The 23,019-nt window shown below is 34.8% G+C and overlaps 1 protein-coding gene across 2 annotated transcripts in view; it reads left to right on the forward strand.

Moving 5' to 3' along the window:
• Positions 1-81: 81 nt before the first annotated feature.
• EMC2 (ER membrane protein complex subunit 2) overlaps positions 82-23,019 on the forward strand; it is a 47,070-nt gene continuing 24,132 nt past the window's right edge. For both annotated transcript variants that reach the window (XM_059395049.1, XM_059395048.1), the window contains exons 1-5: positions 82-167; positions 6,849-6,962; positions 7,464-7,528; positions 10,591-10,676; positions 16,124-16,181. In XM_059395049.1, coding sequence (XP_059251032.1) covers positions 128-167; positions 6,849-6,962; positions 7,464-7,528; positions 10,591-10,676; positions 16,124-16,181 — 363 coding nt within the window. In that variant the 5' untranslated portion in view covers positions 82-127. The remainder of the gene's footprint in view (positions 168-6,848; positions 6,963-7,463; positions 7,529-10,590; positions 10,677-16,123; positions 16,182-23,019) is intronic.

Below are 23,019 nucleotides of genomic sequence, written 5' to 3' on the forward strand. Positions count from 1 at the left end.
GCGATTCCCACCCCCTCCGCTTTCTCGACCAATGAGAGGTGGCGTCGTAATTCGCCGCCACCCGGTCGTGGGTCACGTGACGGTGTCTCCCCGCCCTCTCATTTCCCTGCCTCCAGGTTCGGAGAAGATGGCGAAGGTCTCAGAGCTTTACGATGTCACTTGGGAAGGTAACTGCGGGCCGGGCGGGCGTGGAAAGACCAAAAGCCCTGGGAAGCGGTTCGGCAGTATCTGCTGCCCGTGGAGACGTGGATTCTCCCGTCTGTCGTAGGCGCTGGAGCTCTCTCTGGACGGGCCGCGCCGAGGTGGTGGCCAAGCTGGAGGGTGAGGCTGACCCCTTCCTTGGCCCAGCCTCCGACTGGAGTCTGCGGTGTTCCCCACCGCCGGTGCTCATCGATAGACTGACTGACTTATGTACCTCTGCGCCCGTACGGTGGCCCGGGGCAGCTTCCATTGTAAGGCGGGAGGGCTGTCGCGCATTTCGTGTGGCTGTCGGGCCGCGAAGAGGAGGCGGGATAGTCGCCTTCTGAAGCTTCCCTGCAGCCAGGAAATACAGGGCCTGTAAGGCCTTTTATTAAGTGTTCCGTAAAGGTTACAACAACTCTGTGCAGTAAAGGGCTGTGAAAGATCCATAAAAAAAAATCTGAGTTTTCTACGTGCCACTTTATATTTCGTTCTCTCTGCAGACCTGGGTCTCCGAATGCTCGTCTTCAGTCGCTGCCCCACTCCCCTTCAAAACCCACTTGGACTCCTAACGCAACTTTCTTCTCATTTTCTGACAGTAATTCCTTTTCCGAAAGGGAAAACAACTGGTTATCTCGGGCGTATGCTCAAGTGGGATGGACTTCTTTTTCCATCCTACTTTAATCTAAGGTGGAGTGTGTTCTTTAAATCTGGAAGCAGCCAAACTTTGATCCAATTCTATAAGAGACTTTTCTCTTAAAAACTTCAATGGGAAGCATGGTTAAGAGAAGAGGCTTGAGTTTCTCTAAGGCATGAAAGTTGTATAATTGAAATTTCTATTCCCATCATTTAACATTAGATTTTAACAGCTTATTTGTTTAGTGAATGCCTTCTTCAGATAAACAGTGACATAGTAACATGTGGGCTGAAAGTTATATTGACCATTTAATGGTGAATTTAATACCTATCCAGTATTACAAAATTGCAAACATATGGAAAAAGGGAAAATTCCTTTATACTTGAACTGAATTCAGTAATTTATTATTGGTTTTGTGGCCTCCAGCTCACTGTGAACAATATTTCTACCTGTATTTGGCAAATTCATTATATTAAAAGTATTAACTGCTTAGAGCTAGATGTTGGGTATATTAAATTAAGTAACACACAGTCCTCTTAAGAGTTCACAGTCTAATGGAGAGGACAGACCTGTAAAAATACATATTTTTAAAAGGCTTGTGTCAGGATATATGGTTAAGCTAGATGGTAGGCATGTGGCTATTACTTGTAATGCTTTTTAAAAAATGATTCAAATATTTCTTATTTTTTAAAAGTGTTACTTTGCAGGTATGTTCAATATAGGTTTCTTGGATGATAGGAACAAGTAGGTGTGTATCATATCTACCAGAAGACAAGGTGATTTAAGTAGGTAACTTGGACCTTACCCTGTGATGATTCTAAGGAAAATGGATTTAGAATAAGAAATACTAACTACTTCACAGGTATGACTGAACAAAAGAGAAAGCATGTTAAAGAGCTTTTAAACAATTAAGTGCTTTATGAAAAAGATGATCCAGCTCCTGCCCAGGCCCCAGTTTTATCTTAACTATTACTCTTAACTATTATCTTAACCATTACTCTTAACTTACTCTGAACTGGCTATGCTGGCTTTTGTTGAATTCCCTAAATGTGTTCTACCCTTCTTTGTTTTAGGGCTGGACAGATGCTATTTCTTCCACTAGGAGTGTTTTTCCTTTCTTACCCTACTCTTGCTCCCATTATATATTTATCAGAATTTCCTTCCAAGGTCCCATACTTGAGAGAGCCTTCCTTGAACACCCTATCCTATCCCTCAGCTAAAAGTTTGTAAAAAGAAAAAAAAAAAAAAGGCAACAAAATGTACCCCTGGCCCTTTAACTCTGTGTCCTCATACTATTGAAGTACTTATCCAGTTTGTTAAGTTTTAAAATTTTTTCTCCTAGAATGAACGGAGGGACCAGTTGTATCTTGTTCTTGCGCTAGACATTTTGGAGTTGCTCATTCATTTTTTGTTGACTAAGTGAATTGTTAATGGCATTAATAATAAACATTAACAAATTCTCACAAAAAGATTATAAGCCATTTTTCTCATATTGGAAAAATTTCTATAGCATCTTAGGTAGATTTAGGTAGCTCACTTAATTCATCGGATATAGTTTGATTATTTGTAAAATGAAGGTTTCAGACCTTTTCAGGATCAGAGATCTATTTTAGGGGACTTTTAAAAAGTGTTCTAGATTTTTCTTTCAGAGACTTATAGTAACAAACTTATAGTAACAAATTTTTAGGATTTTAGAGGGTAGTAGAGGACTCTTAGAGATAACTATCTCTAAACTATTTGTTTAGACTTTCTTGGGAGGGCATGTCAGCTGGACCTGTGTCCTTCAGAATTCCATTGAATAGCTTCATGAATTAAGGTTGTGGAAATGACTTGTTCGATAAGTACTATAATTCTTGTGATAGGAAAGTTTATCACATTTATAAAAGACCCATATGGAAAATCTAACACTCTTTTAATCTTTTGGGCTCTATCAAAAAAGTAGAATATATGGTTTACTTAACAACCAGTTGAAAATTAATGATGTTTATTAAAGAAGTTACTACTTAGGAGTTGGAGGTGGGAAGGCGAGTTGTAAGAAAGGTATATAGCCAAGTTTCTCAGAAATAGGATATTTGGCCAGGTTATAAATATGATGTCTAGCACAACGCCTGGCCTGTAATAGGTACTAAATGAATATTTGTTGTAAAAATAATTACAAAAATACTTACTGTCTCTACTTTATTCAGTCCTTCAAACATAATTTGTTTTCCATGCCCTCTCATTCGAGTAGTTTCTAGGGAGACCTAATGTCAGGTATAATGGATGTGGGTTTTGTTTGTTTGTTTGTTTGTTTTTTTATACACCTACAGTATGTTTGTTTTTGCAGATCACTCCATGAAACCTTCTTTCCTTGGTTTCATATAATATTATGACTCTTCCCTTCTTTTTCAGACCTTTCCTTTGTGAGTTCTCTATATCCATTTGCTCCTTGATTTTTAGTGTCTCTAAAGGTTCTTTTCTTAGCACTCTACTTAATGTGTTATTGGTGGTTATTAAACCTGAGATCAGTAGAATTCTGACTGATGGAGGGACAAGTTTTGTGTGGTCTTTGAATTCCCTGAAAATGTATGTAAAATTGAGTATACATAAACATGCACATATTTCTGGGAAAAGAAGGTTCAAAGGTTTCATCAAATTCAAAGAGTCTAAAATTCAAAGGTTAAATGCCTTCTGTGGGTGATCTCATTCACACTTAGCTTTACCTGTTGGGCTATATACTAAATAATGTGTTAATTAAATGCATATCTGCAGTACTTTGCAGCAGGCACTGTTCCAGTTCTTGAGCATACAGTGCTAAACAAAACAGTGCAGGATCTCAAATCTCATGGAACATACCCTGAGATTTCATTTCTAAGCTAAAGATTCATACTTTATATGTTTTGTGTATATGTTTTGTGAAGGTAATTTTTTTAAGGTAAGAGATAAGTTGGCACCTTGCTAGCCTAATTTGGGTTCAGCATATGGGCAAAGGAGGCAATGTAATGGATAAGATCTGTAAAACACTAAATAATTTATATTCCAGAGGCACTAATTCCTCTTTTAAAATAATCTGTGAGGTTGGGGCACCTGTTGATTAAGCGTCTCACTCCTGGATATGATCTCAGGGCCCTGCGATCAAGCCTTGGGTCACCGTCTGTGCTCAGTGCAGAGTCCGTTTGGGTTTCTGTCTCTAACTCCCTCTTCCTCTCCCTTCTAAGATTCTCTCTCTCTCTCTCTGTCAAATAAATAAATAAATATTTAAAAGAAAATTATCTGCCAGGTTGAAAGTGAATGTGGATTTAACACTGTAAATGAACCATGGTATAGGGGCTAGAGTTTGAGTTTTGAGAACTCATGCTGTGGATCTAAAGATAACATATGTTGTGATATGATAAGAGGTGTGTATTTTTTTGTCCCCAGTTCCTGTCACAGAGCTCCAAAACACTTGAAATTTCCTGAATGATAGAGTTGATAGGAACAGCTTCTTTTTTTTAAAGATTTTTATTGATTTATTTGACAGAGAAAGATCACAAGTAGGCAGAGAAACAGGCAGAGAGAAGAGGAAGCAGGCTCCCTACTGAGCAGAGAGCCTGATGCGGGGCTCGATCCCAGGACCCTGGGATCATGACCTGAGCCAAAGGCAGAGACTTTAACCCACTGAGCCACCCAGGTGCCCCAGGAACAGATTTTTTTACATGTAATCTTTTTTCTCGGTTTCCAACACAAGAACCTTTAAGACCTTTGGAGTTTCTAGAACAAGGGTATATTTTTGTCTGCTAATGAGACTATTGGTAGCTGCTTGCTTCAGGTTGGGGGCATCATCCAAAAGACCAAGGCAAGACTGAAACTTTTTAGTCTTATCCCTTGACTTCCTGGGAGGGGAGATCATCTGGAAATCAGTCATGCCAGTGGAATGAAACCCACATAAAGCCCCTTAAGCTATGGCGTTTGGAGAGCTTCCAGGTTGGTAAGCACATCAAGGTACTGGGATGGAGGACTTGCTTAAAGAGCATGAAAGTTCCTCTGCTTCCTTCCCTCTTGCCCCCTTCACTTTGCCCCATGTACTTTCTCCATTTGGCTATTCCTGAGTTTTATTTTTTATAATAAACCTATGATAATAAGTGAAGCACTTATCTGAGTTCCTTGAGGCATTCTTGGAAACCTAAGGAGGAGGGGTTGTGAGAACCCCAGACTATTTTTTTTTTTTTAAGATTTTATGTATTTATTTGAGGGAGAGGGAGATCATAGAGGGAGAGAGGGAAGCTGACTTAAAGCCGAGCAGAGAGCCTGATGCAGGGCTTGATCAGGACCCTGAGATCATGACCTGAGCCAAAGGCAGATGCTTAACCAACTCAGCCACCCAGGCTCCCTGAAGCCCAGATTTTATAGCCAATTGGTCAGAAATGTTGGTGGCCCTGACTTTTGATTGCTATCTAAAGTAGGGGCAGTTTTGTGCGACTGAGCCCTTAACCTGTGGGGTATGAATGACCTACTTTTATTTATTTATTTATTTATTTTTAAATTTTATTTTCAGCATAACAGTATTCATTATTTTTGCACCACATCCAGTGCTCCATGCAATCCGTGCCCTCTCTAATACCCACCACCTGGTACCCCAACCTCCCACCCCCTGCCCCTTCAAAACCCTCAGATTGTTTTTCAGAGTCCATAGTCTCTCATGGTTCACCTCCCCTTCCAACTTCCCCCAACTCCCTTCTCCTCTCTAACTCCCCATGTCCTTCATGCTATTTGTTATGCTCCACAAATAAGTGAAACCATATGATATTTGACTCTCTCTGCTTGACTTCTTTCACTCAGCATATTTATTTATTTTTATCTGTTCACTTTCTCTTCAGCCTGGTAAGAATCAGTTCAAGGTTATTTTCCGTGCAGAGTGAAAGTCGAGCTGATTTCTAGTTGTCAGTAGAAGGAATTAACTGTTAATTTGATTTTGTAAGACCATTTAGGATCTATTTTTGGTGGGTTTTTATTTTTTTGTTTGTTTTTTAGACTTTGAGTTATAGGGGCTCAGATAATGTCTATCAAAGTAACGAAAATCCTTTGTGGTGCTTTTATACTTAGTCTCCAGAGGCTTAGCATATTGTTTACTTAACTCCTGTACAACAACAATTTAACTGTTTAAATCTGTTCTATATCTGTGTCTGTAGAAGGAAGAAGTTGGTACTTCAGACAAGTAAATATGTTGGAATTTCAGAGATAGGAGTAAGAAAGCATATATATGATTGGTGAATTGGACAGTTCATTCTATTGTAACTATATGAAAAAGATCTTTTGTTTACTGGATTAGGTACTCTTTCTTTTTCCTTGTTATTATTCCTGCTGTGCATTAAAACTCCTCAGTTTCCTCTTGCTTTATAATATACAGAATTGTTCTTGTGACTCTTCTTTTTTCTAGCGCTTTTTACCTTTACATTTTTCTTTTCATTTATTATTATATAGAGAATTGAAAGATTTCCTTTATTCTGAATCTTTTGCTGTTTATTTTCTTGCATGGTTGTGTATCTTTATACATTACATCTACTTTGGTAATGTTATTAAGGAAGTTTTGGAATGACTTCCCTTTCAGTGCCGATAGCCAAATATGATCCCCTGATGAAATTTTACATTCTGGAGTGAGTAGGAATTTCAGGAGTACTTTGGATTTTTGAGATTTCTGTGTATAATTGTGTGTGTGTGTGTGTGTGTGTGTGTGTGTATGTGTTTCCCCTGGGAAAATTATCCCTAGCTTTTATCAAGTTCAGAGAGTTGTCTGTAACTTCAAAAAGTTAAGATCCATAGTTGCTGAAAGGGTTAGAGAATCTTTGTAGGAGGCCATTCATCACTTTTATGTTTGTAACATTAGTTTTAATGTCTTTTTAATCTTCTAAAGGATCTGTTGCTCCCATTAAATTGATTTTCTGCTCTATGAATTTTGACATACCAAAGACCTATATTAGTGTGACTTTGTTTTCTCTACCTGATAAGTCGATTTCAACTTCATTATCAGTTTTTTGAGTTATCAAATATATATAATAACACTTTATTTTTTCAGAAATGCGAGATAAAATGAGAAAATGGAGAGAAGAAAACTCACGAAACAGTGAGCAAATTGTGGAAGTTGGAGAGGAATTAATTAATGAATATGCTTCTAAGCTTGGGGATGATAGTAAGTTCTTTTATTCTTGCTCTGTTCATGTTCTGTTTTGGTCTTTAGGTCTTTTTCTTTTTTTCAGATACCTTTTTATTATGTTTTTCCTGCTGTTTATATCAATCTATGATTTGTCCCTTCTTTTAAAAAAACTTCTCAGGATATCTAATGGTACATTATTTTGAGAAGGACTTCTAATTGCTGGTTGTAGTGAAGCAATCAAATAAGCATTTTTCTTTTAAAGTTCATAGCAATAGTTCTGATGTGGTCAAAATGTATTTCATAAAGAATTTTTTAGAAGAGCAATGGTATTAAATAATAGTAATTTTTTTAACCTTATAAGGTATTAACATATTTTATATTACTAAAAGCATATAAAGATGCTTTCTTAATCCTAGATATGCAATAAATCAATTTTCAGTTGCAAGTAATGTTCTCTAAGATATCAGAAACAAGAAGAATATCTAATTTCTGTTGGGAGGTTTTACATTAAATGCAGTTGTTTTTCTCTTTGTCTAGTTTGGATCATATATGAGCAAGTGATGATTGCAGCTCTAGATTATGGTCGAGATGACTTGGCATTGGTAGGTATTTAAACTAATTTTATTTTATTTTATTTTAAATTTGCTACATGAATTACAAGTAGCTAAGACTTAGTACATGGCTTATATTTGAATGTTCTTATAGGTCATTTTCATTGCTACCCTTAAGAGTAGGGGAGACTAACCAGCTACTTTGGGAGAGGGATTGTTCTTAAATCTTTTTAATAATCTTGGGAATTGAAGAATTTGAATTAGTTGGTGAAGGTTATTTAGTTAAGAGGTGAATTATGCTATTGTAGTGTTTAAAATAAGAACCAGATAGTTTAAAACAAGTTTATCTTTTGGGTTGTTGACATAACAAAGAGAGTCACTGACATGATGATTTGACTTATTTTTCAACTTTATGATGGCGTGAAAGTAATACACATTCAAGTAGAAACTATACTTTGAATTTTGGTCTTTTCCTAGGCTAATGATATAGGTGGTAGGATACTTTCTCATGATGCTGGACAGTGGCAGTGGGCTATACTTCCCAGTCAGCAATGAAAATCACAAGGGTAAACAACTGATAAACTTACTACCATTCTATACCTATACAGCCATTCTGTTTTTCACTTTCAGTACAATATTTAGTAAATTTATTATAAAATGGGCTTTGTGTTAGATGATTTTGCCCAACTATAGGCTATAATAAGTGTTCTGATCATGTGTAAGGGAAGCTAGGCTAAGCTATGCTGTTTGGTAGATTAGGTGTATTAAATGCATTTTTGGCTTTCAGTATTTTGAACTTACCATGGGTTTATTGGGATGTAACCGTGTCATAAGTGGAAGATCTATATATAATGTTAAATATTTCTTTTGCAATGTTGTAAATATATCTCTTAAATTATTAGAAAATCCCAACGTGCAGAACATGACTTAAAATACTAATACTACTTTTAAAATAAAAGAATGATAATAGCTATATTTTTGAACACATGTGAAAGACACTGTACTAAATGCTTTATATCATACTTTATTTAATCTTCACAGTTACTCCTTGATTTAGGCTTGATGCTATCATACTCATTTCATAAACCAAGAACTGGAGGTGTTGGTTTTTTTGTTCTATTGTTTTATAATCCTGAATTCTTAAGTACTACTTCATGCTACTTCCTCATTTAAATCAAAAAGAAAGTACATGCAAACAGAAAATAGAAATAGCAGGAGAACATATGCATATCCGAATTAGCATTGATTTTTCCCAAGGTAATTATGTTATGTTGGCTATACATCTAATTTTGGTGGAGTTGCTAGTAATTAAAAAAAAAAAAATCTGTAAAACCTTTTAGATTACTTTCAGAACCTATGAAATTGTTTGTTTATCTATTTATTTATTTATATAAGCTGGGAAGGTTAAAAGGAGAGGGAGAGAGAAAATCTCAAGCATGCTCTATATTCAGTGTAGAGCCCAACCTGGGGCTTGATCCCATGACCCCGAGATCATGACCTGAGCTGAAATCAAGAGTTAAGCTTAACAAACTTTGCCCTAAAATAGTCTTTTCCATATTCACAGAGGTGGCAGCTCACATCTTAATGGAAATACTGAGTTATTTTTTAAGTAAACAAATGCCATTTGATAAAGTAGGAGAATCAAATTATATAATACTGATAACCCAAGCAAGAGATCAAATAAAATGGTAGCTTTTTTGGTAACACAGATTTTTTTTTTTTTTAAATGTTCAGAATTTCTACACGGCTTGATTGACCAAACAGTATGAGTTTCGTGTGATGTCAAAGAAATAAGCAAACATCATCTTCAGTTTTGACTAACTTGAATATTTTTCTTACTGTGGCAGATTTTTAGCAACATACTTGGAAGCTGTACTTCCAAGATCGTGTTATAACTTTATTACTAATTAATAGTATCTTCATTAGTGAAGGTATTTTTTTTTTGTCACTTATGCTTTTGGGCACTAGAATGGACCATTTTTTTTTTTTTTTTTAATTTTTTATTTTTGATAAACATATATTTTTATCCCCAGGGGTACAGGTCTGTGAATCAACAGGTTTACACACTTCACAGCACTCACCAAATCACATACCCTCCCCAATGTCTATAATCCCACCCCCTTCTCCCAAACCCCCTCCCCCCGGCAACCCTCAGTTTGTTTTGTGAGATTAAGAGTCACTTATGGTTTGTCTCCCTCCCAATCCCATCTTGTTTCATTTATTCTTCTTCTACACACTTAAGCCTCCATGTTGTATCACCACTTCCTCATATCAGGGAGATCATATGATAGTTGTCTTTCTCTGCTTGACTTATTTCGCTAAGCATGATACGCTCTAGTTCCATCCACGTTGTTGCAAATGGCAAGATTTCATTTCTTTTGATGGCTGCATAGTATTCCATTGTGTATATATACCACATCTTCTTGATCCATAGAATGGACCATTTTTATAATCCTCAACCTTTCTAGTGCTTCCAAGACTCTTAAAATCCTCATATGTTACTAAGAACATGGTTGGTGCTCAAAATATTTATTTATTGAAGTTGATGGGTGAATTATGGATATCTCCCAAAGGAGATTGGCACTCTATAAATTTGGTGTCTATGTTTTATGACCCCAAATCATGGTGTGTGTACTGACAAAATTACTGATTAATACATGATTTCAACAGGGCATACAGTGTTATAGTATTTGCGGGACTTGAGAGTACTGTCAAAGAGCTTAATTTTTATCAAGAGAATGCTTAGATAATAGAAACTAAAAGTCAGGAAATTATAAACGTTTAAGTTGGGCCTAATACATTATGGAAGCAATTGTGAAGGAGGAGTAATATGGCAGTATCTGAAGAGTTATTAGTGTATCCCATGATCAGCTTATTTTCCCAGTTAATATCATGATCAGTCTTGAGAACTAATTGTTGCTCCCATTGTAATTTCAGAGTTCTTCTTTTACCCCATTATTCATTACCAATTAATTTCACTTCATGTTAGAGAACGCTAATGAAATGATTTAAGAAGATATACTGAAGACTATATAGACCATTCCTTGTAACCCACTTAGTGTATGTAATGTGATCACTACTCCTTAAGTCTTTTTTACCAATTATTTTTACAGTTTTGTCTTCAGGAGTTGAGAAGACAGTTCCCTGGCAGTCACAGAGTCAAGAGGCTAACTGGCATGAGATTTGAAGCCATGGAAAGGTAACTGAATCTTAGAAACAGTATAATCCCATTTAAAATAGCAAACATGGGGTCTAGATATAGGTCTTCCTACCCCCATGACAACATCATTAATTGTGTAAGACTTTTTGCTACTGAGCTTCGGAATAGTGCCAGAGTGCTTCTCAGCATAAATCTTGCCAATTACTCCCAATAAATAGGATTTGACATTGGAGCACAATTCATTTACTATCTCTGGCCTAGTGAAATGGGATCATGTTTTGCAGTAAGGGTTGGTTTTATATCCTCTTTCTAGGATTTATTAGTTGTTTATCTGGCACATTATTTAACTTATTTAAGCCTTTTAGCCTTATTCCTCTGCAAAATGAGAATATCACCAACTTATTAGGGTTGTTTTAGGAATTTGTAATGACATATGTGTGCTACCCTTTCAGGTATTCAAGGTATAGAAGTTACTTTTTTAAATGAGATATAATTGACATTGTATTAGTTTCAGGTATATGACATGATTTGATATCTCTGTATATTGTGAAATGATTATTACCACAGTAAGTTTAGTTGACATCCATCACCATACGTTGTTAAAATGTTTATTCTTATGAGAACTTTTAAGATTTATTCTTTTAGCAACTTTGAGGTACACAACACAGTATTGTTAACTATGGTAACTATGCTGTACCCATGACTTACTTTATAACTGGAAATTTGTACCTTTTGAGCACTGTTACCTGTTTTGCCCACCTCCGTCGCCCACCTCTGGCAGCCACTAATCTGTTTTCTGTATCTATGAGTTTATGTTCTTTTCCACATATGAGTGAGATCTTGTAGTATTTGTCTTTCTCTGTTATATTTAGCATATGCCCTCAAGGGTTGTTGTCTTAAATGACAGAATTTTTTTCTCTTTTATGGCTGAATAATATTCCATTATATCAGACTACTTTATCTGCTTGTCTGTCAATGGGCACTTAGGTTGTTTCCATGTATTGGTTACTGCAAATAATGCTGCAATGAACATGAGCTTGGAAATACCTTTTCAGGATAGTGATTTTGTTTCTTTTGGTTAAATACCCAGAAGTGGAAATGTTGGATCCAATGGTCGTTCTATTTTGAATTTTTTAAGGGACCTCCATAGTGTCTATGCCAATTTACACTCCCATCAGCAATGCACAAGGGTTTTCTTTTCTCTGCATCCTTGCCAGCACTTATTATGTCTTGTCTTTTTGATAATAGCCATTCTATTATGTGTGAGGTAATAGCTCTTTGTGGTTTTTATTTTCGTTTCCCTGTTGATTACTGATGTTCACACCTTTTCATGTACCTGTTTGCCATCTGTATGTCTTCCGTGGAAGTGTCTGTTAAGTTCCTCTGCCTCTTTTTACTTAGATTTTTATTTATTTATTGCCATTGATTGTATGATATCTTTTATGTGTATTGGATATTTACCCTTTAGCAAATATTTGCAGTTATCAGATGATTTGCAAATATTTTTTCCAATTCCATAGGTTGTCTTTTCATTTTGTTGAATGTTTTCTTTGTTGTACAGAAGCTTTTTAGTTTGATATAGTCACAGTTCTTTATTTTTGCTCTTGTTAGCTTTTGCTCTTGGTGTCAAATCTAAAAAATCATCACTGAGATTAGCATCAGAGAGCTTACCACCTATGTTTTCTTCTAGGAGTTTTACTATTTCAGGTCTTAATGTTGATGTCTTTAATCCATTTTGAGTTGATTTTTGTGTGTGGTATAAAGATGGTGGCCCAGTTTTTATTTTTTTGCATGTCCAGTTTTCCCAACACCATTAACTGAGGAAACTATCCTTCTCCCATTGTATACTTTTAGCTTCTGTTTTATAAATTAATTGGCCATGTATGTTTGGGTTTGTTTCTGGATTTCCTGTTGTTACATTAATTTATATGTTACATTAATTTATGTTGTTACGCCAGGACCTTAATGTTTTGATTACGATACCATTGTGATAAATAGTTTGAAAACAAGAAGTGTGATGTTTCCAGCCTTGTTCTTATTGCTCAGATGGCTTTGGATATTTAGGGTTTTTTTGTGGTTCCATGCAAATTTTGGGATTGTTCTAGTTCTGTGGGAAATGCCATTGGAATTTTGATAGGGATTGTACAGAATCTTTACATTACTTTAGGTAGTATGAAAGTGTTACCAGTATTCTTCCAATCCATGAGCATGAATATCTTTTGATTTTTCTCAGTTTCTTTCATCAGTGTTTTACTTTGATGTTTTAGGTAAGACAGAGTTAATTTGTACCTCAGTTAATAGTAGCTTTTAGTAAGTAGAATGTACTGATATAATTTTTCTTAATCCCTTTATTCCTTATCTTTTGGTTTATTGTGTTTGTGTATATGTACAGTTTAATCTCAATGGATCATCTCTGTAAGCAAGCTAAAAGCATAAAGAAAAAGAAATAAAATATTATTTTAGGTTAGTTGGAAGTAATTTGAATCAAAGAACAGAAGGAAAGGAAAAGGAAAGGAAAGAAGGAAAAAAAAATTTCTAGACCATTCTTAAAATGTGTGAATAGCCAAACACATTCCAGAGTCCAGAATGAATGGTTTTTTTCCTTTTTTTCTGTTTTTTACTTATTTAAATTCAGTTAGCCAACATAAAGTACATCATTAGTTTTTGATGTAGTGTTCAGTGATTTATTAGTTGCATGTAGCACCCAGTGCTATGATGAATGATTTTTAAAATTAACTTGTAAAGGTTTGAGAGGTACTGGTTCTCAAAGCACACATTTTAATAGTTACTATCTCTCTACCCACCTTCCAACCATACAAACAATTGATATGGTAACAATAATTTATTCTTAAATCAAGTGTCCTAAGACACTTACCGAACTCTAATTCTCTAAGTCTTACTCTTTCATTGAAACTGATGTAGTCATTTTACTCAGTAAGGTTTTGCTGGGTTTTTTTTCCAACAGAGTGACTACTATGTGTCTTCATGATACAGGACCATTAATGATTGATTTTCGTGCATAGTTGTGTGAATTAGAGTGATCTGTGGCATTGTAAAAAAAATTGCTAGTTGCCTATTTGCCACTTCACTGAGATCACTTTGTTAGGGGTATAATCCAGATCCTTCTTTTAAAAGAAACCCTGCAGGAGAACAGACAAGTAGGTTTGAGAACATTGCTGACTAGAGGTAAAATCTTGAGGACCTTCAGTGTATTAGGATTCTCTGAAGAAACAGAACTAAGAGGATATTGCTGTACATATATAGGGGTGAGAGGAGGGAAGGAGGATATATAGGGAAAGATTTATTATGAAGCAGTTATGGGGGCTGAGCAGTCCTAGAATTAGTGCTATAGTTCAGTCTGCATCCAAGTCCAAAGGCCTGAGAACCAAGGGAGTCAATGGTATAAATTCCAGACGGAGGGCAGGAGAAGATGAGATGAGATGTCCCAGCTCAAGTAGTGAGGCAGTAGAAAGGGGTGAATAACTCTCTGCACTGCAGTTGTTTTATTCAAACTCTCAGGGAGTTGGGTAATGTCCACCCACGTTGGGGAAGGCTGTTTCACTGTGTCCACAGATTCAAATGCTAATCTCACCTGGAAATATCCTCAGATAAACCCAGGAATAATATTTAATCTTGACACCATATGGCTAGTCAAGTTGATTGATCACACACAGGAAAACTAACCATATAGTCAGTTTTTATAGAACTTACTATTTTTTAGTTACAGTAAAACAAATATATTTAAATATAAGATAAGATATTAATGCTTTACGTGTATAGTTTAAAGATTTTATCTATTTATTTGAGGGAGAGAGAGCGCATAAGCTGGAGAGAGGGCAGAGGGAGAAGGAGAAGCAAATTCTGCTGAGCAGGGATTCTGACACAAGGCTTGATCCCAGGACCCAGAGATCATGACCTGAGGTGAAGGCAGATGCTTAAGTGACTGAGCCACCCAGGTACCCCTATATGTATATTCTCTGAATGACTATAAAAAGAATGTAGGTTTTCTAATAAAATGTCCCCAAACCTAGAAAACTATTAAAACTCAGGTTATTATTATATTAAAGAAATGAATGGTTTCCTACCATCTTCTGTTATTCCCAGTGTGTTTGCCAGAGGTTATGTACTTGGAAAAGATTCCCAGGGGATTCTCACGTACTGTGTCGTGTGAGAACCCTTGCTATATAACATTTATTTTGACCTTATTTATATACTTCATTGTTTTGTTTTATTAATATTAAATGATTTTATTTTAGGTTTCCCCATTTAGTTGCAGGTTTCTTCGAGGCTAACATACTTTCTATATTACCATGTATTTGAGGTCCAAACTAATTTTTTGAACTACCCAACTCTGATTGACTTAGTGTGTAGTGATGCTGTTTGGCCTTCATATGGTATGAACACATTTACAAATTAAGTCTGCTTTTATTTTTCTCAGTTGTCTGCTATAGTTAAAATATTCTTACCTACTAGCATGATCATAATCACAAAGAGGCTTGGGGCAGTATTCAGTTAAAAGGTCATTATGATGTAGAATATTCATATATTGAATATCATTAAGAGAAAAATATAAAATTAAAAATTCTCTTAGGAAACTTATGAGTAGATCTCAAGAATATAGCTGTTGCTTCTAGCTTTAGAAACATTGCTGTGAAAATTTTTGAACATTGTTTTTGTTTTCTTTAAAGATCTGTGTCTAGAAATGGAGAAATTGATTGGAATAGAGTTGGGGTTATGGATCTATAAGGAAGGAATTTCAGAATCAGTTATTTCCTTATACCCTAAACAAGATTCCCAAATATACAAGAGTATATGATGTTCTTTATGTGATTTCTGATATATCCTTTCCCTTCATTCCCTATCGCATAATGTTTATTTTGCCTTGTTAGACATATGCTGAAATACTTGTTTTTTTTTTTTCTCATTGATAAATTGTTAACTATTTCCTTTATAAGATCATAACCCAGCAGAGTGTATTGCAGGTGTATATTTAACAGGTGCTTAATGAATTGAACTGAACCAGCTCAACTAAGAAAAGCTATCATAAGTATTCAATAAAGGAAAATTAAATCACAGGTCATTTACTTGTGAATTTGTTTGTTAAAATTAAACTTGTTCTTATGCTTTATTGACTGTAATTCTAGGCATACTTAGGACCACAAAGGTATCTGTGTTGCTAATTTTAACCTTTGTATTTAGGCGAAATAGAATCAGTGCATTTTTGTTTATCTCTTTTTTTTTGTTGTTATTCTTGAATCAGTATATTTTTGAAGTAAGTTTTTCTATAAATACCTTCCTTATACATGAATTTTTTTGTAAAAAATGATACGGTAGCAAATATCTACTGTTACGTGAACATCAGAAGCGACTTGGATTGTAATTGTAAATGCATTTAAAGTCCTGCCAGTTTGATCTTTTTCTGTATTTACTATTTGTCACTAAAATTTGAAGTAATGATTCTTGAATTTTTTTTTCTTTTTAAATAGATATGATGATGCTATACAACTATATGATAGAATTTTACAAGAAGATCCAACTAACACTGTAAGTAAACTGAATTGTCCTGAAGATTATTTAAATTTTGGTTTAAAAAGTGAAATTAATTCAGTTTTTAAAATAATGGAAAAATACACATGATACCAGTTTTATCTTTTTAAATTCTTTATGTTGAGCTACATTTTTAAAAGAGATCTAACACTCTTCAGTGAAATTTGACTCATAGGATATCTTATTAGAAACTAGTGGGAATTTAGAAAGAAATAATTCTATGTGTTTGTAATAAACACCAGCAGAGCTCAGTAGTTTTGTAATATTTTGAGGTTTATGATAAAATAACTTTTTTGGGTAGTTATATTTTAGTTCTCAATGAAAAATGAAAGAAATCATGATAGTAGTTAGTATATGGAATTAATAAAGGTGTTTTGATTTGATTTTGCTTTTTTCTACCTTCTACTTGGATAGGAACATGTAAATGTATCTGTAATATACATGTATATGTATATACATATATGTATAAATGTGTAAAGAAGAAATATGTATATTGTGTTTCCCATAAGATACATCTTTACTTTATCCTGATTTAAACAAATACATCAGTATTTGGGCAGATTATTTGTTCCAAATATACTTATGTAGCAATATTTGTCTTAAAAATACTCTGAAGATTTTTTTTAGTTTTGAGAACATTTTAGTTTACTATTTTTGCATAATGGCCTTCTTCAGACTTACCTTTTACTCAGCGAAAAGTTAGATTTTAGATAACATATCAGGCATTTTAATGTTTTTATTTTTTTTTATGTCCATGCACACATATGCCTACTAAAAGAAAATCGTATTTTTAAAATTTTTAAACAAAAACCAGTTTGAGTTTGTTCTTTTATAGAAAGAGATATTGTTATATTAACATAACACAAACACATGAAAGTTTTTTTCTTACTTGGCAGGTATTTCATTAAAAATACACATTTGTAAAAAGTCATTTAATGTATAATTGTGGATTATAAGATGCTGATCTCTACTTATCCCTTCTGATACTCTGGAATACTTAACATCTGTTGCTTAAATGGTAGTCTGTTTTCAACTTTATTAAGATACAATTGATAAGTAATATTGTGTAAATTACATAATGTGGTTATATATATATATATATATATACATACATACATACATACATACATATATGGTGAAATGGTTTAGATTTTTGCTTTTAATGTTATCCCATCCCAGGGAAATGTCCTCTGGGAACTTCCTAGGTCTTTGGTAGGGGGGGTGGTGAGGGTGTAGGGTGGGTGAGGTAGAGGTAGATACTTGAATAGCAAGGGAAAAGTTTTGACAGAGCTGCAGGCCTACTCATTACAAAATAAAAAACCAAAATAAAAAATCAAAAATAGAGCTTCTGTTAGTTTAGTTACATATTTCCAATAAAAGAGTTAAAATCGTAAAGTTTTTAGTAATTTTTTAATCTTAACTGTCCTAATCATTTTTTTTCCTGAATCTTTTCATGTACTTACTTGTTAAGACTTCACTATAATTTCAAAGGTATTCATTTTTCATGTAGCCAAATATTGAAAATATGAAATCAAGTTTCTGAAAAAGGTTTCTGTTTCTTTTTTCTTTCTTTTTTTTTTTTTTTTTTGTACCAGGTTTAGATTTTTTTTTTTTTTTTTTTTTTTTTTTTTAGGTACCAGGTTAAGAATCAATAGCTTTTGATTTATTCTCTTGGAATTAGGAGTCAAACATTTTACTTCAGTTTCAGTTTAAGTTGAAGATATTTTTAATAAGTTAGTTCACTTTTTCAGGATCTAAGATAATATGTAATTATTTTTCTATTTATAATATTTTCCATATTTTGTGGCTCTAAGATTGACTAAAAGAAAAACCAAATGGTTTCATTTATCAACCATGTATGAAGTGGTAGTAACTAAGTTCCTTAGTTGCTAGGTAAACGTTTTAAAACAAGGTGACTAAATTCAGGTTTACGAAATGTATTATTCTTTCATTAAATATTATCTTTATCTGATGTCCTCTTAGTGTCTTCTGTCCTTCTGTAAATGTTTATCAAGTATCTGTCATGAGCCACCGGAATATTGGTGTTGCTAAGAATAAAGGTAGACATCACAGTTTCTTTTTTCAAAGCAACTGTAAAGTATTACCTCAAAGGTGGGAAAGTCTAGTTTCACCCTCATTGATAGTTATAATTCAAACTTTTACACTGTAGTTCTTCTTCCTGTTGTATAAAAGAGATCATATGACTCTGTTGTTGGTCTTGTGCCTCTGTGTTTCTAGGTATCTGTATAGAAGTGAGGTTGTTCATTCAGGCTTTAAGAAGCTCTCATTCCCTCTCCCATGCACTTATTAATCCTCCAAAAAAACATTTGTTGAGTGCTTACAGTGTGCTTGGTGCTAGAACTAGTAGAACAAATCAGACACCAGCTTGACTGTGTTAGGGATGCAGAGTGTTGTAGTGAACAGGTTATGGACTTTGAAAATAGACTGTTAAATTCTTAGTCTCTTACTGTGTAATTTTCGAGCCTTGCAAACTTTGAAAGATGAATGTGGTTGAAAGGAAGTAAAGATGATGGACCAGGGAAAGTCTTCGTATCTCATGAATGAATCCTTGGCGCTAGTTAAGTAAAAAGTCTACCTAGCGAAGAAAGAATGAAGTGATTAGAAAGGAAGTTTTTGAATTTTCTTTAAGGAGGGTGCCGAAATGGACTTTATATGAAAATTTATATATAAAATAATATATTTGGGGAAAACATCTGTTTTTGAAAGATTGTGAAACATTTTTTGGAAACATAATACATACCCGTGCTAAAAATTACAAACAATACAAAAGAGTGTATGGTGAAAAAATTAGTCTTTCTTCTCACTCCTGATCTCAGATCCTGCTTCACTTAGGCAAACATCGTTAGCAATTTCTTACGTATCCAGAGATTTTTCCCTTGTGAGCACACAAGTATGCATGTGTGTCCCTTTTGACAGAGAACATTGTTGGAAATGCAAATGGTGGCATATTCTACCTTGCAGTTGTTGTAAAGATCATGGTATATGTTAGCACATCCTTAGATGATCCTCTGAATAGCTGTATAGTGTTGTGTTGTGTGATGTATGAAAACTAGTTTGTTGAAAAACAATTTCTTGAAGTAAGGCCCCCTTGATGAAATCTTAGGTTGATTTTGGTATCTTCCTCCCAGGAACAGTGTTGCAGTGAATGTCATTTGTACGTTGGATTCCTACTCTGGAATCTAATTCTGGAGGTCCATGCATTTTAAATTTTGGTAGATGTCACCAAATTTCCTTCCACAAAGGCTTTCTAGCCATCCATATTCATTTCTGTGATGTACGAGAGTGCTGCTTCTCCTGCATCCTCCCGCAAGGTAGATTATCAACTTTTTTGTTTTTAACCTTTGCCAGTGTAATTGGTAAAAAAACATCATCTTGTTACAATTTGCATTATGAGTGATGTTGAATATCTTTTAATATGCTTAAAAGGCCATTTGTATTTCTTTCTGAACTGCCTCCTTTAATATGTTTTTCAAATGAAATTTTATTTCTGTCTTATTGAAGAAAGGGCATGGTTCTGGTATTCTACATAGTTAACCTCTCCCTTCTCTACTCATTGACCTCTGAGAAAAATTGGGGTTCTGAGGAACAATATTTTATACCTCTGAATTGGTTCATTGTACAAAGTGACTGGAGATGCAACAAGATGACCTATGTTTGTGCACAACCTGGTATGTTGACACTTCAGAATTTAATTTTTATTCTTGGAAAATGGACAATGAATGGTGTGCCTGGGTGGCTCTCAGTCCATTGGGCATCCAACTCTTGATTTTGGCTCATGTCATGATCTGAGGGTTGTGTGGTCAAGCCCTGTATCAGGCTCTGAGCATGGAGCCTGCTTAAGATTCTCTCTCTCTCTGCCCCACCCCCCTTTCTCACATATTTGCTTGTGCTCTCTAAAAAGAAAAAAAAATGGACAATAGTCAAATTTTGATTGGGGAAATACCACCAGATATTTTTAGAAATTCTCACAACAAACTGAGGGTTGCCGGGGGGAGGGGGTTTGGGAGAAGGGGGTGGGATTATGGACATTGGGGAGGGTATGTGATTTGGTGAGTGCTGTGAAGTGTGTAAACCTGGTGATTCACAGACCTGTACCCCTGGGGATAAAAATATATGTTTATAAAAAATAAAAAATTAAAAAAAAAAAAAAAAACTTTGTTAATAATATGGGAGATAGTGAAGGAGGTGCAGAGTTGAAATAATTTGTAATTTGGAGGCTGTCCTGTCCTAGGCCAGAGATTATGGGAGTCTAAACCTAGGACAAGTGGAATTGGAAGGGATAGGGAATGGATGAAAGAATATTTTGCAGTGAAAGTACACAAGCAATTATAATTATTTAGCCATGAGTGGTTTTAGAAGGTTAACTCTCAAATGTGAAAATTTTAGTCATTAACCTGTGAAAATCAAATATTTAATTAGGCTCACTGAGCTTTCATCCCTTAGCTTGCCTAAGCACCAGTCAGTTTTTGTTTGCTTGCTTTTAAAATATAAGTAGGCTCTTCTTCCTTTGAAAGTTCCCTGAGGGAAAATATGTCTTTTGCATGAACTAATGTCTAGCATATAGTAGGTCTTCAGTGAATACTTGTTGAATGATTACTTTTCAGAAGCAGGTATGGTAATTACTGTCTTTTTGGGTGAATTTCATATTTCAGAAAGATCAGATTTTACCTTGAATTGTTAGCTGCCTATTATGATTTATCAAATATTTGAAATTTTGTTTTAGAATTAGATGTAATTGCCTCTGTGGCAAGGGAGAAGATGCTTTTAGAATGCCTGAAAGAACTCAGAACACTGTTTTCCTTCTGTTGGCCAAGGGTCTGTTTCTTTCTGGGTCCCAGCATCTGCAGTAGGGAGAGACGTAGTCTGTATTTTGCTGGTAGACCTTAATCCTTTAATCCTTTCCTAAGTAGTATCCCTTCCCCCCACCAATCATGTAGTTTATTTTTTAAGATATGACCAGAGTTTCAGAAAGAATTGGTGGCTAGCCCCGTTGTACATAAGGTTACAGAAGGCATGTAGCAAGTTTGATGATTTGTGGCATTAATATTTTATATTTTATAATAGGAATTCTAACTCTGTTACTAAAATCACTTATAAAATGTGAAACAGTTTTCATTTTTAAGACTTAAACTGACATTTGCAAAGTTTGATCCAAACTAGACATTTAGAAAAATTCAGAACATTGGCATATTTTACAGGAAAAAAACTATAAGAAAGAAATAAATAGAAATTGATAAATATTCAAGACTCTCTTTAACATTTAGTCCAATTAATACTATTTTAAAACTATTATGATAAATAATTGTTAAAGAATATATATTTAAGTAGGGTGTGCAGTTTGCTAAGTTTTATGTTAGGATGCACCTGTGACACCATCATCAGAGTCAAAATAGTGAGCAAAACTATCATCTTCAAAAATTTACTTTGCTTTTTTCCATTTTTATATTCCCAAAAGATGTTCTTGAGCTTTCTTGTGAGGTGTTAATTAAGTTACTTGAGGGGCACCTGGGTGGCTCAGTGGGTTAAGGCCTCTGTCTTCGGCTCAGGTCATGATCCCAGGGTCCTGGGATTGAGTCTGAATCTGGCTCTCTGCTCAGCAGGGAGTCTGCTTCCCTTCCTCTCTCTCTGCCTGCCTCTCTGCCTACTTGTGGTATCTGTCAAATAAGTAAAATCTTAAAAACAAAACAAAACAAAAAAAAACCTGCAAAACAATTTGATCCTTTTAGGTCTCTGTTAAAGAGGTCCAGAAAATGCTTATAGGGCTAGCTAGTTATTCCCCATTACATCCTTCTGGATACTCTTGCCAGTGCTACAGGAATCATGGCATTTTCCAGTCTGGTCAGTAGGAAGATGCAAGATTCCGAGCCCTGTGTGAGCTCCACACACTTCCGCTTAAACCTTTCTGATGGTTCTTTCCTTGGCTTTGGGTAGTTTTTTCACACACATGCACTGATCAATACAAAGCTGAGTAATCAAGGGAAGCCCTTGAGATTCAGGGGAAGTATAGAGTTTTTTTTTCTGTATTCTTTCTTCTCTCATGCTGTGTCTACAAACTTTAGCCTTTGATCTTCCTGACTCTCAGCTCCTTTTCCTCAACTCACAGAGCTCACTTTACTCAACCTGATTTTCTCTTCTTGCACAGGACCCTGAAGCTCTCTCAAAGCAGTGAGCCAGGGCAATAAAAATAGGGCTCATCTCATTTGCTTCCAACCTCTCAGGGATCACTGTTCTGTGTTGCCTGGTGTCCTGTGCCTTAAATATTATTTCAGATATTTAATCTAATTCTTTCTTTGGTTTAGGCAACGGGGTAAATTTGATACCATCTTGGCCAGAAATGAAATCCCTGCTTAATGCTCATTTAAAATTATCATGATAAATAAAAATTGGTTCTTATGTCAGATGTGGTAGTATTTTCGCCTTTGGTTAGAAAGCTGGTAAGTGCCAAGAGTAGGGATTTGTATCTTGTCTTTTTTATTTTAAAATGTGGACTCTGTTCTACCATGTTGTCTATAGAAGAAGTAGTAGTAGTATCATAAATGAAAGGAATAAAGAGTCAGATACATTTCAGATGATATTGGATTGGTGAAATTAGATATGATATATCCAAAAGAAATTAGTTTCTTAATTTATATCATATATTTAATTTATATTTATTATATTTAATTGAAATTATATGTTAATTTATCCACCTATTTTCAGAAAGACTTGGGAGAAGGCTCTCATTTGAAATCCAATATTCTTTTTAAAGTCTTTAGGATTGAGTTACTTTTAGAGCTTTTCTTCTACTTTCTGAATTCTTGAGGCTTTTTAGTAG

The sequence above is a fragment of the Mustela nigripes genome, chromosome 3 (assembly GCF_022355385.1).
Source record: "Mustela nigripes isolate SB6536 chromosome 3, MUSNIG.SB6536, whole genome shotgun sequence".
Classification (NCBI taxonomy): Eukaryota; Metazoa; Chordata; class Mammalia; order Carnivora; family Mustelidae; genus Mustela; species Mustela nigripes.